The 18,206-nt window shown below is 52.1% G+C and overlaps 1 protein-coding gene across 8 annotated transcripts in view; it reads right to left on the bottom strand.

The window, feature by feature from the left end:
* BCOR (BCL6 corepressor) overlaps positions 1-18,206 on the bottom strand; it is a 59,225-nt gene that overhangs the window by 27,811 nt on the left and 13,208 nt on the right. For 6 of the 8 annotated variants that reach the window (XM_074905262.1, XM_074905243.1, XM_074905232.1 and 3 more), the window contains exons 2-6: positions 11,266-11,395; positions 9,666-9,744; positions 5,927-8,752; positions 5,179-5,232; positions 4,552-4,735 (exon numbers count right to left, since the gene is read on the bottom strand). In XM_074905262.1, the coding sequence (XP_074761363.1) occupies positions 4,552-4,735; positions 5,179-5,232; positions 5,927-8,752; positions 9,666-9,744; positions 11,266-11,351 (3,229 nt within the window). In that variant the 5' untranslated portion in view covers positions 11,352-11,395. The remainder of the gene's footprint in view (positions 1-4,551; positions 4,736-5,178; positions 5,233-5,926; positions 8,753-9,665; positions 9,745-11,265; positions 11,396-18,206) is intronic. The other 2 variants (XM_074905271.1, XM_074905288.1) reach the window with 1 other exon arrangement.

Below are 18,206 nucleotides of genomic sequence, written 5' to 3'. Positions count from 1 at the left end.
TAAATGCTGAGTTCTCATAGCAACACACCTCTATGAGTAAGGAGATTAAACTCCTAAACGTGTTCCTTCCTCGAGCCTCCAGCATTTGCCAATCTCACACCAGCTGTGAGAACCAGCACCAACAACTCAAACCATTTCTCACTGTCTTACCCAACTAGAAACAAGGAAGAATTAAGAAAATGCTTCTTCCCATATGGTTTCTGCCTGAAGCAATATCTCCTTAGTGTGGGTTACAATCTCACAAGAAACAGTTACACGCATACACAAACACGCTACCCAAAAAAACTTTCCTTCATTTTTCCATCTTCCTGTTGCTGTCAGCTGCTTGAGATCAGGCCCTCCCATGCAATGCAAACAAGGAAACACATCTTAGTGTTTAAGCTGCAATTCTTTTGTTCAAATAACATGGCAGCTAAAAACAGCCTTTCCTGTTCCCTGGAGCAACCTCTCATTGCGCTCACTTATGCAAGGCACCCTTTATTCATCCAAGGTCGGTAATGACTATCCAAATGCTAAAACCTAGTATTCAGCATGGAGATCACAGCAACAGCTAGAAATTCCGTAAGTCACCTTCAGCATCCAGTTCTGAGTATCCCATGGGACAGAGGGAACCCAGATGATTTCATTTTTTCAAGTACCTCTGCTTGGGAGCTTTTGACATTTGTTTCCTTCTGCCCAAGCCTACCCCACTGCACAAACAAGCGACTGCCATTCTCCCTGCACAGACTTTTGGTTTTTCACTTTTTTTTTTTTTTTTGCACTATGTCCTGTGGCAAGAAGGTAATAACTGACCAGGGCAAAGGACGTGTTTACTGTCTCCATCTTTCATTTGTTCAGATATACACACAGCCCAGCCAGAAAAGAAAAGCAGGGTATTACCATGCAAAGGGACACTGGCACCTTGCTCAGATGCTGAGGATCACCTCTAAAGGCTTTGGCACATTACACCGTTCACTTTCACACCTAGAAACTGCTTTAACTTTTTCCCCATGACTTCATGCCTTAAGATCTGGCTTTTAACATAACAGGTTTTATTTTTCCCAGCTAAAGATAAAATGGGTAGTGTCTTCCTCCTAGAAAATTAGATAAACAGGTAAAATCACGCTTCCTGATCAAGAAATTCACAGCTTGTAGAATTTATTCAATCTTGCACATGCATGATTTTCAATACCGCTAGAAGAGCTTTGTTATGAACCGACATGCGATCATCACATGCCCGTATTGATGCGCGTGTCCGTGCCAATAGCTTAAATCACTTGATCTCTGAACAATCCTATGACTCATGACATATGCATCCCATAATTTATCATGTTTGTGCTATGAAAATGCACCAGAGCAGCATCGCCTCAGCAACATTTACAAGTCACCTTGGCAACAAAGCAGCTTCGTGGCTGCTCTCAGAATGCCCGGCAAAACCTAAATGAGATGGGAGAGAATTAAAGCACTTCTAGTTTACTCCTCGGCTTTAATTGCTCATTAATTAGCTAACACGGCTACCTCCCTTAAATCAGGCCTTTTTTAATTAAAACAAAACAAAACAAAAAAGACAAAAGAAAAAACCCAAACACCTTTTTTACCCTTCTCCAGAAGGCATGACAGAGCTTAAGAAGACTCTCCATACGGCAAAACCATGCACCGCCAAGTCAGAGGAAAAGTTTAAGGAATGAAATATTGTGCCTTCATTTGTTTCCAAAAAAGTCTGTACACATGCTATACAGCAAGGAAAATGAGCAAGTCCCAGAGCAAGCTAAAAAAAGGAGTTTCCATCCCACCAGATCCCTCTGTAAGCATCACCTGCCTGTGCTATTTAGCCTTTTGTTGTTGTTGTCGTCACACTGGTAGATTTAGAGGAGCCGAGTGGACGAGCAGCTGCCAGGGCCTCGACTGGCTCCTGTCGCCAGGCAGGTCTGCAGCCACACCACAGCAGCCATGGAGGACCCCTGCAAGCTGGCTCCGTGACACAACCAGTGTCGGTTGCGGTTTTCCTCTCCCCACTGACACCGAGCAGGTGAAGGGCTTGCAGCAGGGGTCGCACCTAACAGCTCGCTGGTTTTGCTCCTAAATTCCCCGCTCGTGCACATGAAGGCACACCGCTTTGCTTTTAGCCAGCGCTGGATGAATGCTATGTAAAACAAGGTGCAATGTATTTTCAGCAGTAAGATCGTTTGCAGGAGGCAGAAAGGGAAATGGAAGAGGTTGCAAACCATCACTTAGTTCCCGGTCAAGAGCTTTAAAGCCAAACGCACCAACAGTGAGGTTAGAAACTGGAGGGAAAGGGAAGGCAAGAGACGAGTAGCCCTGGCTCCCGCTGATGATAAATGAAGGGGAAGAGCAGGCAGAGCACACTGCCCCTTTGCCAGCCGCTCAGCAGGAGATGCATAAAGACTGCTGGCGGCTCAAGCCCCACCAGAGCCCAAGCCACTACACTGGAGGTATTCAAGAACTGTTAAACTCAGCTTCCTGATTTATCAGCTGCTATCCCAAGGGGCAGGAGGTGAACCACCACGATAAAAAACCTTTACTGAGACCTGAATCTGTACCGGTAAGTATATGCTGCTGTACAGGCGGGCATACAGAAGAGGAGATCCCTGAGCAGAACAGATCTGCACTTTCAGGAGTTTAGACATTTGGCCAAACTCTGAAATGGCCTGTTAAGTCAGAGCTAATTAGTAGAGGAGAGGAGCGAACTAATATAAGACTGAACATACTTTCCTTGCTTCCAACAGTTATTTAATAGTCTCAAACGCATTTTAGCCAGCAGATTCAAGTGCCAGAGACCTCATTAAATGAGGAATTAAGGACACACCATATCGGCCTTTTGCAAGGATGAGGGGAGGGGGTGTTTTCAACAAACAATCATGCTCTAATGCTCTTCCTCCCTGCAGCCCCCCCCACCCCCCCTCCCCGAGCAGCATGCATGCCCTACCTCCCCGAGCAGGCAGACTCTCCCTTGCTCCCCTGGGCCCATCCCTGACTCCACAGACCACCCTGCCCTGCAGCCAGAACAAGCTGGCAAGACCCCTCTGCTGCTGCTGCTCTTTACACTTTTCAGCACACCCAGGGTGGGATTTAACAGAGGACATCACCAGGGCACCCTGAGCCCTCTGAGGAGCAAGGGAGGCTGCAAGGGGGAGAGCCGGGGTGGCCACCTGCCGAGCTCTCGGCTTTAGCACAGGGACTGCAAAGGCAGCAGTGCCTTCCTCCCCTAGGATGCCTCAATATAGCTTGGAGAAGGGAAAGCCTGCTCAGCTTCCAACGGCTCAGCCTGCCTCTCCCCACATTGGTACCTTCTCCTCTTCCACAATTAAAACTTCCTCTTGCTATTTTGCCAGGCTGATTTTTGTTGAGGCTGTTATATCAGCGACAGCAGTACCACCGTAACTTGATTTAGGTAAGTAACCGAGCAAGTACGATTGACCAGCATGCTCCCTGACAAAAGCATTAACCGAAGACCAGAACAATAATTCAAAGTTACTAAATTACCTGAATGAAAATTTCTACTAGCCCTACTCATAAATCTCTGCCTATGGAAGAGCACATTTAACCACCAAGTTACACAGTGCATATGAACATGCACACTACACAGACAGACACACAGACACAGAGACACAGACAGAGACACACAGACACACAAGCCAGTACACAGTGTGTTTCCTCTTGTTTTGCAATGCTTTCAACATAGATTTTTTTCAAAGTTGTTCCAAAACAAAGTGGCAGCAGGAGGAACTGATACATTCCTTAATTATATAGGTAAAAGACCAGAAAATTGATGGAAGCCACATGCTTACCAGGAGTTTAAAAAAAAAAAAAAAGTGACTTTTCATGCATACAGCAAAAGGTCCCCTAATATTATTTATTTATTTATTTTTACGTTTATCTTGCTTTTAGGACAATGTTGCTAGCACACATTTTCTGTAGTCCTCTAACACCTTGCCACAGTCTAGAGGGAACAACTAGCCCCATGGGGAATTTTTCAGCCCAACCACCTACCTGCAAGGACCTGTGCTGGCCAGTCACATGCACCCTCCCCAGCCACTACAGCAAGAAGTCACCCAGGCAAACTAGCTTCTCATTGTTTGGAGTCTTACAGCCAGCTTTTATGGATAAGTCAGCCTGGCAGATCATCTTCTTTCCCACACCCCATCTCCCATCTCCCAGCACTGCAGCAACTTCAGGAAGCCAAATCCCTTCTTGCTTCCCTCTCTTCCCCCTTCGCCTTTCTGCATTTAAAATAATATAACCTTGGACCTTTGCTTTAACTGCTTGATGTGGTATCTCATCAATTAAAAGGACAATCTCTCTAAGACTAATTTTGGTGACAGTTAACTACCTCATGAAAAGCAGCTACAACTGTAATCTGTAACTTGCAGACCCCAAAACAAGCACAGAAAGCACAAGCCATGGCAGCTCTGTACCTGCAGAAGCTGAGGTCAGTGACTTTAACCAACAACACCGTGAGAACACAAAGATTACACTGCCCGCACAGCTTTGCGGCAAGCTGCCACAGCACAGACACGTACGCGCTTCAGAAAGCCATCTAAATTCGCTTACATCTGTCATTGTCATTTTGGTCAGCAATGGCATCTTCCAGAGCGACAGACTTTGGCTTCTTTTCACTGTTTCCTTTCAAGTTTTCCCAGTCTGCCTGGCTGAATCTGCAGACCTCTGAGTCTTTGGTAGCTGTTTGGCCTTCTCTCTCTTTCATCTCCAACTCTGAGAAGCGCATCATTGCACGCTAGAAAGAGAATTGATATGAAAAAAAAAGTCTTGCGATAAAAGCTTCTTCATTTACCTTACCTTATATGAAAGCATTTCCAAAGAAAAATCGGCTCAGAACCAAGGTTTCAGATAGATAGCTAGGGTAGGAGTTTAACACACCTGACTTGTAAAACAGTATTCTAGCATCTATACGCAAATAGCCACACAATTCTTTCATATGTAAGTATATATATATATAAAAGATATATATAAATGTATACTGTATATAAAAACAAAAACATTCCATTTTGGAGGTAAAAAGAGACAAAAACAAAAAGGGGAAAAAAAAACAAACAACACAAAACCGTACAATGAATAAAGACGACCATGGCCCACAAACTTCCCTTTTGTGTATTTGGAAATGAAATTTAACTCAAAGGTTTATGTAAGAGTCTAGTAATAAAAATTTGAAGAACTGACCTCACAGTAAGCAGCAGGTAGACATAAAATACTGTCCTCTTGTAATCCTTCCATCTATGTAATTAAAATGGGCACTCAATGGATCATTTAGATAATTTCATCCATTTTTATAAGCATAAACCAATTCTTTTCTTAACAATGCAAAACAATTTGGTTTAACTCATCCCTTCATTAAAAGTAAATACCTTAAGGATATTCCTATACAATATCTGTCTGTCATCCCTCAGCATCAACCTCAATACCGCTCCTACTCTTCCCTACGCGTTCGCTTGGCACAAACGTTGCCTGAGACCCGCTAATACATGGCTGCGACTCCTCTCCATCAAACGGCACGTTTGGCATACTAATCACAACTTCTGGGTACGCTTTGCTAGCTGGCACTACAGGCCAGCTGAGAAATTACAGCCATCGCAAGCGCCAAGGTAACATGCATGCCTGTCCGACTCCCCTCTGTAACTGCACAAAACATTTCATATGTACATTAACATTTTTACCAGATCTTAGTAAAAACCCTTTAAAGCTTACTAGAGCGTACATACGTAAAAGCCATACATATTCTTTACATTGCCTCACTCTAATTAACAAATTTACTTTGCTATTTAAAACCAATTCTGGCGAGTACGCCCTAACAAAAAAGTTTCTGATTTCCCCACCTGCGTTGCTTCTCTCAACTTTAAAACTTGACTGTGACTTGCAACAGAAAAATAACGACAAAAAGCGCGGCGGTCGTTGGACCGCGCGGACTCACCTGCAATGCCCGCTGCTCCCGGCTGAGCTGGCTGGAGTCTGCGTACAGTTCGGTTGTCACACACTTGAATCGATCACCTACGTAACCAGCAGAGTTTGCGATCCTCTTGGCCAACTTAGACGGCTTGGGTTTCAATATTTTGCCATCAGCAGATTCTGCGTCATCAGCTCCATCTTTGGTATAGGTCTGGTTGGCATCGATGCTCGGTGGCACGGTCCCCATGCAAAATGGCTTTGCATCTTCCTGCACCTTGCCAAAAGCCAGAGCCGGAGCATCACTCTCATGAGCGCTTTCCAAGAAAGTGGGCGAAGGCTGGACCGTCACTCTTTCTTTAGGCTGGTTCACTAACTCTTCTTTCCTTACACCAAAAACCGATGAACTCTGGGCTTGCTTGAAATTATAGGTTTCATGAAGATCATTATTTCTTCCAAACTCCTCTCTCATTACAATAAAATCTCTGTGCTGCGACGCCTGCTCTACCTTGTGCTTTGTAGGGTCATTAGCCTGATTACTGCTTTCTGTAGCAAAGCTGGCTTTTGTTATGTTTGCTTCGCTTTTAGCCTCTTGCTCGTCTCGCAGAAGATCGGGGAAGAGGTGCTTGTCGCTTTTGGCTGAGTTTTTACCATGGCCAGAGCTCTGGTGCAATTTCACGCTCTTGTCACCAGGTACTTCGAAATGCATCTTCCCACTGCTCTCCAGGAGCTCTGGCAACCGGCCCCGCAGAGCCGGATCCTCGTAGCGGACCCTCTCGTGAGACCGTGACCTCCTCTCCACCTTCTCCTCCTTGTTGATCTCCAAAGCCGAATGCTGCAGTAGCATGGGGTGTACCATCCCCATCCCCAGTGCATCCTGATAGGTCATGAACTCCCCCCGCCCCGCCGGCAAGCTGTAAGGGAGGCCGGGTTTGGGAGCCAGGTGGCCGGGGTAGAGGCTGCCATTGGGCAGTAAGACAGGGTGCGGATACACGTGTCCTTTTGCATGGAGGGAGAGAGGGCTGATGGCTATCCCCTCCGGCACCGGGTATGGGAGGTAACTCCTGGGGTAGGGCAGAGGCGGGGAGCGAAACGCCTCGTTGGGCGGCAGGAATATGGGGCTGGAGGCCAGGGCGGTCTCGCTAGCCTTAAAGTTGGCTTCCTGGCCGCAGGACTTGGCCACCTTATTGCTGTGTTTTGCAGGAGTGGCGACAGGCTGCCCAACGTGCTGTATGACCGAAGGCGTGCTCTCTGCAGAGCTCCTGGCCGTCTTGGCGCAATCTATGTTGGCGTTGGGAGCCGGCGATGCCGACGCTGGCCGCCCCCCTGCTGACACTGTCCCCGAAACACTGCCAACGGCTGCCTCCGTGCCACCCATCCTGGGGCAGGAGGAGCTCCGCTGCTGTGGGATCACCCAGTCCAGCGCCTTGTTTTTCAACTGGACACTCTTCCCGCTCTCCTCGCCAGGACTGGGACCAGGAACAATCCAGGAGGATGGCGCCGTGCTGATAATTTCAGGCCTGTAGATGGGGCAGCCATTCCCAGGAGAAATGGTTTCTTTCTGAACGATGTCACTGCCGGGCAAGTGCGTCCCCCCTCCCGCCCTGCCATGCACCAGCACCGTCGGCATCATTTTCTTACCGTGGTCCGACTTGCCAGTGGTTTCCGCATCGACGACTTTCGCCGACAAGTCCAGCGGTTTGTCGGTGACGTCTTTGGTCGGGGTCTGCTTTTCCAGGAGCGGGGGGGACCTGCCATCTTTCCGGTCATGGCCAGCTTTCCGTGCGTGGGGGGCGGCTGGCGGGGGTGCCTCCCCAGCATCGCTGCCTTTGGGAAGCTTCCCATTGGAGAGGCGGGAGGGTGGAAATTCACCGCCAACATTCACGTAGGGCTTTGGGAGGGTAACGGCGGAGGAGGGGGACGTGGTGATCCTGGGGAAGTGTTTGTGGAAATCGGCATAGGCGTCCCCCACCTGGGCGGGCAGGGGGAGGCGGGGGGATGGCCGGGGCGAGTGTGGCAGGAGGAGCGCGGGGTCTGCTGGCATGTTGGCGGGGGCCGGCTTAGCGGCAGGGACCCGGGGCTGCTTGCTGCTCTGGATGTGGGGGTAGGCGTGCGCATCGACAGGGTTGCCAGGGCTGACACCCATCTTCCATGACAAGCTCTTATCCGGACAGTGCACCAAAGGCGGGATCGCCGGTGAAGCTGAAGCAGTTGAGAGCCTCATGGGTGATGCCAGCGACGAAGGGATGTGGGGGGCAACATAGTGGGAAGGAGGCAGGTATAAAAAACGTTCACCGTTTGTACATACGGGCGAGTAAGCCAGGTGCTGCGGTAAGCTGTAGGTGGACTGCTGAGGTAGCAATGCCTTGTACATGTTCAACGAATACTTATTTGGTGAGTCAAGGAAAGGGTATATGGTGGGCGTTGCGCCCTCCATATAGGGGTTTACCCAGGGGAGCCTTAGGTAACTAGCACCATTGACACCGAGGGGACTCTGCTTGTCACCCGCAGCTCGGTCCAAACCCAGCGTCTCCCCCGTCGGGACAGAGTTTTTTTGTATTCCAGGTGGTGTTTTGTATATAGCGCTGAACCCATTCGGGGCTTTTCCAGCGACAGCTGCGTTTTCTACCGCTTCAGGGGGATTAGACTTAAACTGTATCTCTGGATTTCTTTCAGGAGTAAATCCAAGCCCAGCTATTGAACTCGTAGCATCCCGTGATTTTTCCGAGCCGAGTCCGCACAAGCTGGAATAGACAATACTACTGGGGACTCTGAGTCCTTCTCGCATGAGTCCAGACCTGTCCATACTCAGAGCTGCGAGACTGTCAATGCGATGGGCTGTAGTCGCATCCACCTTTACAGAACAAGAAGTATGTTACTCTCACATTTCACTAACATGACCACCGCTCAAGCTAGACATACATCAGCATTTTAGAAGAGAAACAATACCAATGCAAACACAGTGTTCGTTGTGAAAACATACAGAGGCTGATCCTGCTGGAAAATGGGAGAACAGGAACCTACAGAGCAATACGTATCACTGCAAAAATCAATACAAATCTCTCCGCATCCAAAATTCATCAGCTACAAACAAAGGGGCGAGGACCCATAGTCCAAGCAGCCAGAAGTGGCGCAGAGACGATGCTCAGTGGCACTGGTCCTGTGTGGCAACCGGCTCCTCAGCCCCAGCCCTGCCAGAGCAACGGAAAGTAGAGGCTGTGGCATGAAGAGTGGGCAGAGAAGGGCAGAGAGCCTCTCCTCTTCCTCCTCCCTCAGGACCTCTCCCTCCACCACAGCTCTGCTTGGCACTGCAGCAAGATTCAAGCGGGCAGGTGTCTGAGGACGCAGGTGTCTGAGGACGAAGAAAGGTCCACTGTCAAATTTGTTCCCACATACACTCAAAAGAAGGAGAAAGCCACCAACTTTGCTGAAACATTGATGTACTTAACGCTTACATGAACTATTCTTGTTACACATGCTGGTATGCTGCGTGACATTCGTAAGAGCACTTCAAGTAAGAATATGACGTCATACAACACCACACACTACAAAGTCAGCATCAAGAGATTAACAAGATAAATAAACAAAGCCCCATTTCACTGTTTCACAGAAACAACTGGCATGTGCCCAAGCCCAGCTAGAGCTACAACAGAAAGGTGTTTTAATCATTTCTCCAAATGGATCATGTAATAACACCCAAGGGTAGGAGTCGGGGTGGGGAGGACAGGCACAGATTCAGCTGCAGCATGAAGCTCTTAACTTCTTACCACACTGTGATTCAGGTGATTTTCCTCCCTCAACTCCAGTCTGCTTTTCGGTGCATCACCATCGTTAACGGGAATTTTCCTATTAAAAAACAGAAGCTTTCTATGTGAAAACATCCTGCGCATCTCAGATCAGTACAAGAATATATCACCTCCATATTTTGATTCCCCTAGAGAAGCCCCATATACTGTATTTATCCTTCTGCGTACCCATGCACAGCGACTCCTTTAGAAAACTAGGACCGTTTGAAAATAAGCATAGAGGGTTTTGACACCCAGAACACACCAAGCATATCTCAGAGCAGCCTCTTCCAATGCAAGTGATTTTTGTCAAGGTCTTATCTTTTGCCCCTTGCCTTTTTCTTTTTCCAAGGAGACAATATCCCATTTTAAACATACCCTGTTCATGTATCATCCATAAACGCTGTCAAGGATAGAATCAAAACACACACGCTAATATCATACGAACGTCAGCTGTTCCATGCTAAAGAGGGAGCTGCACATCTGTGCCATACCAGTGTTGCAGCACTGGGACTTGTTATCACAGAAAGCACCGATAAAGAATATACCTTAGTGCCAAATTTCAAATCCCAGGGATAAAAATCACTGACATGCACCAGAAGGAAAGTTTCAGCATTACCCAAAAGAACTCCTTTCAATCAATGTGCTTAAAGGCACATCATCACCTTAAAGCAGAAATGCAATTTTAATGTATTTTTTTAAAAAAGATTCACCTTTCCTGCAAGTACCATGTACAATTATTATCCCTAAATAACTGGGAGGAAAGTGGGGGAGGAGGGTGCAAAAGCAAGGTGAGACATTTGGCTGCTTTCCTTCAGTTTATGTTCGCAAATAGTATTCCCTGCAAAGACCAAAAACTTTCCCCAGTTTCTCAGAGGCTTTTCACACAACAGGGAGAACACAGGCTCAAAGCAAAGATGGAAAAAACACTAAAACCACAAAAAATTGGCACAGAGAACCACAGGTGTACCTGCAGCTTCTGTTCAGTGGCATTTCACTTTTTAAAAAGCTGGAGTTTAAGGGTAGAGGACACCAGCCAGGGCCTGCATCGCCCCATTGAAAATTATTAAAGACTAATTTTAATCATTGAATGAATGATATTCAGCAGGAAAAAAGCTGGGGAGGAAGAGAAATCTGCTTGTGGGAGATGGAAAGGCTGCTGTTTCTCTTTCACAGGACAAGCTGGGTCCGAAGGCAGGGAACGCCACATCGCCAGCAGGAGCCCCTCTGCCATAGAGAGTCATGGCAAAAACACATGCACTATTTCGTTTAATTCCCCTTCACAAATACAAAATAATAAATTAATGGTAAAAGTGCATTTAAAGGCTGCTTTGGGGAGTAATCTCTTTAAAGGGCGTCCCTGCTTCACTGACCCAGGTTGCCTGTTAAATAGTAAATCAGCGGCTGCTCTACCGCTCCCAGGCACGTCTTGTTTCTCCCCGTGTGCCCTCCCTCCAAGCTGGGCTGATCTCGATGCAAGGCGGCAGCTATCTGCTCCAGTACCAGGGAAACGAGCAAACTCCGAGACCTCATGCTGCAGAATTACAGTGTAGTTTAACTTGCCAGAAGCTTAAATATTTACCTGTCTTCATTAATTCCACACATGCGGACCCTTTCATTGCTCATCCAGCTATGAACATTGCCATACAGGGGAGTTGCAGAAAGCATGACGTCTTCTCAAAAATCGACGCTTTTATTCACGGTTTTATATTCTATTTAAAAAAAAAAAAAGAAAAAAAGAAAAAAAGAAGTTGAGCAGATTTGTCTAGGAGGAAGTGCAAACATCACAGTGGAGCAGCCAGCCTCCCTCCGGGTAATTAATAATGAATGCAGGATTGGTGCGGGGAGAGAGCTGCCTACGTTAACCACTAAGGGAGATACCCTGCAATAAAGGAGCAAATTGAGGGCATTTATAGGTCAGGGGAGATGGATCTTTTCCCCAGTACAGATCCAGAAAATTAAGAATCATTCCAGGCTACCAACAAATAAAAGTTTCTCCACTGCATTTCATTTCCACAAGAAATGACTCAGCCAGCCAAGTATACACCAGTGCCCAAACCTTCATCTCACACAGGCTGAACCAAGGAGGGAGACCCCATGGGCTGGGGGAACGTGCAAAACTACCTCCAGGAGCTCCCGAAAGCCCCGCATTCGGAACTCACAGGAGTGCATCGCACGAACAGCCACATACCGTGTGTATTAGCTACGCTGATTGCTGATAAAGCTTTCACGCGAAGAGATGCTATTACAGAAGGGATCTAAATAAAAACCTCCCCTTTAGCGTCTGCACATGACTAACTTGGAGAAAGGGGTTAAAAATAGTAAGTGGGTTGGCGAGCTCCCCACCCCTTGATTTGATTAAGCACCAAGCCCTGGTGGCTTCTGCATCGGAGCTGCTGCTGCTGCTGCTACTGCTGCTGCTGCTGCTGCGAGTGCTTTCAGTAATTCAATGATGCCTGCTCACTCCAGGGAAAGAAATCATTAGCGGACTCGATGGAGAAGTATTAGCAGTCCAAGAGGATCGGCGCCGTGTGCAGCCAGAGAGGCAGGTGAAAGGTAACCGCATTTTCGTGTCCAGTGGCGGAGAGGGTAAGGCTTGTCCTCCCCTCTACCTTGCCTAATGCCACCTCCGCTCACATTAAATTCTAGTTTGCTGCATGAGCGAAGTGTCAGGACAAGCTGCGTTTTATTAACAGGATTATCGCGGCGCATGATTTATTCCAGTGCAAGATTTTAATTGCTCTTCGGAGGTTGAGTCGTTTCTTTTGACTGAGCTTCAGCCTGCATCCTGCTGCTAAATGCTGGGTTAATAAGTAGGGGGAGCCTTTAATGCACAGGATATCCCTCAGCTCTTCCTCTCTCACAAAAATAGAAGCCTTTAAGCGGGAGGCATGATACTCCTTTTACACACACGCACACACAAACCAGTAACGGGCGATTGACCACTGGGAGTTTAATGCCTAACGTCTCCCAAAGCATCCATGCTTCCCCAGCAAACTCATTTCCTTTGTCAGGCTACAAAATATGCAAATGATCACTTTGGCATTTAATGGGGAAGTAGCCCAGATTCGGCCTTTAACACAATACTTCACACAGGTTCAGAGGTTTAAGAACTGAAACGGCAGGAAAGCCTTGTTCCCCAACACTTTCTTCTCCCCTCAGAGAGGCCTTTTGTGCAAAACTCCACGTCTGGAACAAATGTATATTAATGAAACGGCGTGTTGACCCTCCTCTCTCCAGAACGGTTAGCTTTCCCTAATGAAGTCCGCAAAAATCGCTGCGAGGAAACAAAAATCTGCGGAGATTAGATATCGCGCTATCATTCAAAAGGAGTTATTTCACTGGAAAGACGGTTTCTGGACAGATTTACTGGTTTCCAGATGCGCCGCTCGTAATGTTTTCAATAGAGGCAGCAGCAGCATGGAGAAAGTGATTTAAGGTTTTACATAAGGTTAGTAGCCGCCCCATGCACTGCCTCATCCATGAGGGACGGAGGCTGGCTCGGAGAAGACGGGCCTTAGCGGCACAGGGCCCCATGCCCCGCTTTCCTTGGGGGGCACATGAGGCCAACCCAACACCGCTTCTTGGAGGGCCCACCTGGTTTCCTCAGTGGAAGCGCATCGTTAAGATAAGGCGAGGTGCCTGAATTAGAGCCCATCAATCCCCTGACGCGTGCAGACAGCGAAGGGCTGAAGTTGCACGGGCGGCTGAGAGCTTCCCCGGCCAGGGCTGGTCAGCTGGAGGCCCCACGTCCCACCGTGCGGCACGGCCGGGGCAGGGCAGAGCCCGGCCGGGCGCGGGGAGGCGGTGAGATGTCCCTGAGCCGGGGGGGGGGGTCAGGGCCCGCGCCCCGACGACGGCTGCCAGCCCCTTCCCCGAGGCCGCCCCGGGGGCACGCGTGGGTGCCGTTGTAATCGCCGCCCTGATGAACTTCTTGTGAACTGTTTAAAAGTGGAGGTCTGCCGAACGAGCAGCGGCGCCACTGCCAGCCATAATTTCATTGCAACAAGCAGCAGACTTTTAACTCTTCGCACGCCCCTTCCCTCCTCCTCCTCTCTCCCCGCAAGCGGCTGCCCCGTCGGCTCACCGGGTACTCCAGCGGCTCGGCCAAACGCCGACAGCTCCGCAAGCCCTCAACGTTGAGGGGTCGGGGAGGAGGGTAGGGTGGGGTGGGGTGTAGGGGGCACCGCTCCTATTTATACCCTGCTTCCGCGGGGGCGGGCGCAGCCGGCCCCGTTATGCAACCCCAACGGCGGGGGCTCGAGCGCCCCTGCGCACGGAGGAAACCGAGGACACGTCTCTCCCTCCCTCCCTCCCTCCCTCCCTCCTCCTCCTCCTCCACCCGCCGGGCCACCGCGGGCCCCCCCCCGCACTGTCAGGGCGCCCCAGGGCGCCCCAGCCCCCCCCCGGCTGCCCCCGCTGCGCGGCGCGGCGGGGCGCGGAGCGGGGCTCGGCCGCCGGAGAGCGCACGGCATTTCCTCCGGGAGGTGTCTGGCCGATAAAGCCATTTGCGGCTAAATATAGACGGTGATGCACGGAGGAGGGAGAGAGGGAGGGAGGAGGGAAGGGGGGGGCGGGGGGTACGGGGACGACTCGCAACGCACACGCGGTTCCGCAGCGATGCTGCCGTGTGAAACCAGTTGTGAAAAGCGCCAGCAAGCACTAACCTGCTTCCCGGCGTGGTGCCGAGCGGGGCCCCGCCGAGCCGAGCCGAGCCGGGAACACCCCCGGCCCGCGCTGCCCGCGAGGCCGCGGCAGGCAGGGACTCACACCGCGCTGTTTGGGCAGCTGATTAAAAAGGGAAACGTTTGGGTCTCCCTCGCAACGTCAACAGACTTTTGGCAGCCATTGACGCCAGCAGCAGCAAAGTTTTGTTAACACGCTCCTGGCGTGGAAACGAGAAAAACCCGATGCCCGCGGGGAGGAGGGGAAAGAGGAGGAGGAAGACGCTGCCGCTTCTCCGTGCCTCCGGCGAAAAGAGGAGGGGAGGGCAACGCAGACCGGGCCGGGGCAGCCGCCCCTTGCCCCCCGGCCCCGGGGTGCCCGGCGGCGAGTGTGCGAGGCGAAAGTCTCGGCGGGGAAACGGGGGGGGGGAGGGTGGATGGAGAAAGCCCGGCGGGGCCGGCGGCCGCAGCGAGCCAGGAAGCGGGGCGGGAGGAGAATTGCAGCGGCGCACGAGTTCCCTTTTGGCGCCTTTACTCTTTTCCACCTCCGAGCTCCGCCTGGCAGCCCGCCAGTTTCCACTGCACAAGCCACAGAGCCGGCAGCAGCAGCAGCGCAACGGCAGCCGGCGGGGAGGGCTGCGAGGGGTAAGGAAGAGAGAAAAAAAAAAAAAAAAAAGATCTGCGAGTGCCGGTGGCACCGACGGAGCGGCGGGCAGGCGCTTCGGCAAACAACCCGGCCTCTCGGAAATTAAAAACGAGGCAATAAATTACCCGGCTCTGATCCCCACCACCCCTCACACACAACACACACACCGGTTCCAGGCCACTGAAAGGATCATTTCTAGATTTGTGAAAATCCCTGCGAGACGAGTGAAAAGCAATCGGGGACTCGTAGCGATCTACTTCGATTAGCCCTCAACCCGTTCATCTGGAGCTTGATTTAAAGGGCAGCGCTCGTACGGTATTTATAAGCTTAAATACGGGCAGTTGCTTATGAATGTGTTTAGGTACCTCGTTTATCTTGTACCTCCAACTTACATATTTACGACTTATAAAAAACAACGACCTGTGCCACGGCTAGAAAAGAGACTTTAAAGACACTGTATTGCTGCACCGTTTACAATGCGCCGTATAAAGCTCTGGCAGCACCCAGCGATCTAATATTAGACAGAGTGTTTAAAGAACAGGGGTGGCTGCGCTTTTAAATAAAAAAAAAAAAAAGAAAAAGAAAAAAACACAACAGCGTGGGTTATTTTTTGCAATCTCCACACGGCATCACCGCTAGTGACACGTTTTGTAAACCAGAGGAGGAAGCTGCAGACTAAGTAGCCGCCGCACGGATCCGCGGATTAGAGAAGAAGTTTGACCTTTACCCGGGACGTGTGGCATTTCATTTAACCATAAAGCTAAGCACAATGCGCCAGCGAGATCGCTAAACCGATTTAAAATACATATTGAGTCATGCACGACAGTAGTGCATTTCGGTTGAGGCAGCGTGCAGGCAGCACAAGGGGCTCCGCGTCTATTTTAAGGCTCCTTGCCGCAGCCACCCCCACCGTCGTCCCCCCGTTGTGTGTGTCCCCCCCCTCCGCGGCTCCCACACCGTCACGTGTCGGATGGCGACGGGGACTTTCTACCGTGTAAACACGGCACGTCGGAGCCGTCCGAGGGCAGGCAGGGCCGCCGAACCAGCACTGGCACCAGCGCGGCATCCTCCCTCCCCGCCGCCGGGCACCGGCCCGACGAAGACACCCCACCACCACCCCACCAACTTCCCCCGCCCCGTCCTCCTCCGCCCGCAGCGGGGCTCCGGCGGGGGCGGCCTCCTCGGTGGGGGCGGCCCGAGGGAGAGGCGGCCCCTGCGCCCCCCCCGCGCCGTCTGTCACGCCTTGGACCCTGCTCAGACAGGCGCTGCGCCGTAGCGGCAGCGGCGCTTTCCCCCTTTCCCATATGCTGCGAGGCGAATCATTGCATTGCTCTCAGTGCCGGCGGCAGCCAAAAAGGGAGAAAAAAAAAAAAAAGTTTTCAATTAATAATAAGCCTAGGAACTAGGGAAGGGGGCGGGGGAGGAGGCCAATAAGGGAAAGTTAAAATGGCTGGCGATCCTTCAAATAACCCTGGCCGCCTTCCCCCAGAGCCCAGACGGCACTACCTGCCGCGGAGCCCCGGGGGAAGCCCCGGACCCCCAGACACACGCCTCCGCGGGGGCCAAAGCTGCCCCGGCACACGGCGATGCCCACACCTGAAGGTTATGGAACAATTGCAGGGCGAGGGCCCTCGCTCCGATTCCCCCCCCCCCCCCCCAGTGAAATCGCATCGGGGAGGTGCGATAGAAAGGCTCAAAGGGTACGTACACACAACACACCCCGGGGGGAGGCGAAGCGGCTGGTACCCAACTTTGAGGCATCGCTGCAGGAAGGATTTCCCGGGGATTCGCGGGAAACACCGACCCGTTCCGCCGCACCATCAACCCCGCACCGCCGCTACGGCACCCGACCCCGCGACCCCCCCCTTGCCGGCGCGGGCGATGCCTCCGTCCCCCAGCGCACGGCGGGGGGGTGGCGGGGAGGCTGCTCTCTCCGCAGGGGCGAGAGGGGGGGCCGGGGGTTTCCTCCCCTGCCCGCCGCGCCGGGCAGCCCGGAGGCTCAGCCTGCCGCCGCTCCGGCCGTGCCGGGAAGAGAGCTGGCGGGGGCCGGGGGAAGAGGGAGCCGCGAACCGGCTCTGCCGCAGAAACCCCCGGGCCCCCGCGCAGACGGGGCCCCCCGGCGAGAGCCCGGCCTCCCTCCCTCGCCCACCCGCCGCGGCAATCTCCCTACCCAGGCCGCCCGCGCCATTTTAGAGACACACACACACTCGCACACACCCACACTCGCGCACACACACGCACGGGAGCGAGGTTTCCGCTGCTGCTGCCAGAGACAACAGGCAGCAGCCGAGCCCGGGCTGCGAAGGAGGAGCGGCGGCAGCAGCGGGAGAGGGACACACACACACACGCACACGCACGCACACCCACGCACCGCGGGCCGGGCACAAATGTGCGTTTCAGGTAATTTAAGGCCGCATTCCCGGCGCGGGGAAGGCAGAGCGCAAGCCTGCGCGCCCCCACCCCATTAACCCGCCGCGCACTCGGCATCCCGGGAGCCTTTCATTGTTGCCTTTATTCCGTATGGCTTTTGCTTTTCAGGAGGGGGATAGAAAGAAAAGAGAGAGGGGAGGGAAGAAGAAAAGAAAAAAAAAAAAAAAAAAAAAAGAAAAATACTACCAAGCCAGCCCCTTTCCCCCGCCCGTCCCCCATTGTTCGGCCGCGGGAGGCTGGGCGAGCGTAGCGCCACGGGCTCGCCATTCACCGGGCTCCACCGAGCCCCGCCGTGCCCTCCCTCCCCGTCGGATAGCTCGGGAAACTTGGGGGGGGGGGGGGGGGGAAGACTCCCCTCCCCGTCCCCCTGCATTATATACGAAAGTCCCAGCGCTCATGCGAGCGAGAGTTGGGCGAAAGCCCGCGCTCACTTCCGCAACGTTATCCTTGCAGAAATACCGGAGCACGGCCCGTTTCCTTCCCCCAGCCCCCGCCGCACCCCCGGGGGGTGGAGTGATTAATGGGACGTACGCCCTTGGTTTCCCTCCGGCCACCCCGGCGCACCGCTCCCCGGCGCGGAGCCGCCACGGCAAGCCGGGCGGGGGCGGCCCCCCCACGCATCCGTCGGGGACGTTGGGAGATATTGATCACGGACGACTTCATTTTGCATAATTGCGGCTGACAGGGCCTGTGGTTCCCTCATTTACGGAGCAACAGCTTCGAGGGGCTGATGGATGGGGAGCGGCTCCCTCCGCTCCCCCCAACTCCCCCCGCCCCCGACAG

The sequence above is a fragment of the Athene noctua genome, chromosome 1 (genome assembly GCF_965140245.1).
Source record: "Athene noctua chromosome 1, bAthNoc1.hap1.1, whole genome shotgun sequence".
Lineage (NCBI taxonomy): Eukaryota > Metazoa > Chordata > Aves > Strigiformes > Strigidae > Athene > Athene noctua.
The sequence above is the reverse complement of the archived record's forward strand: the minus strand, read 5'-3'. Positions and strand labels throughout refer to the sequence as shown.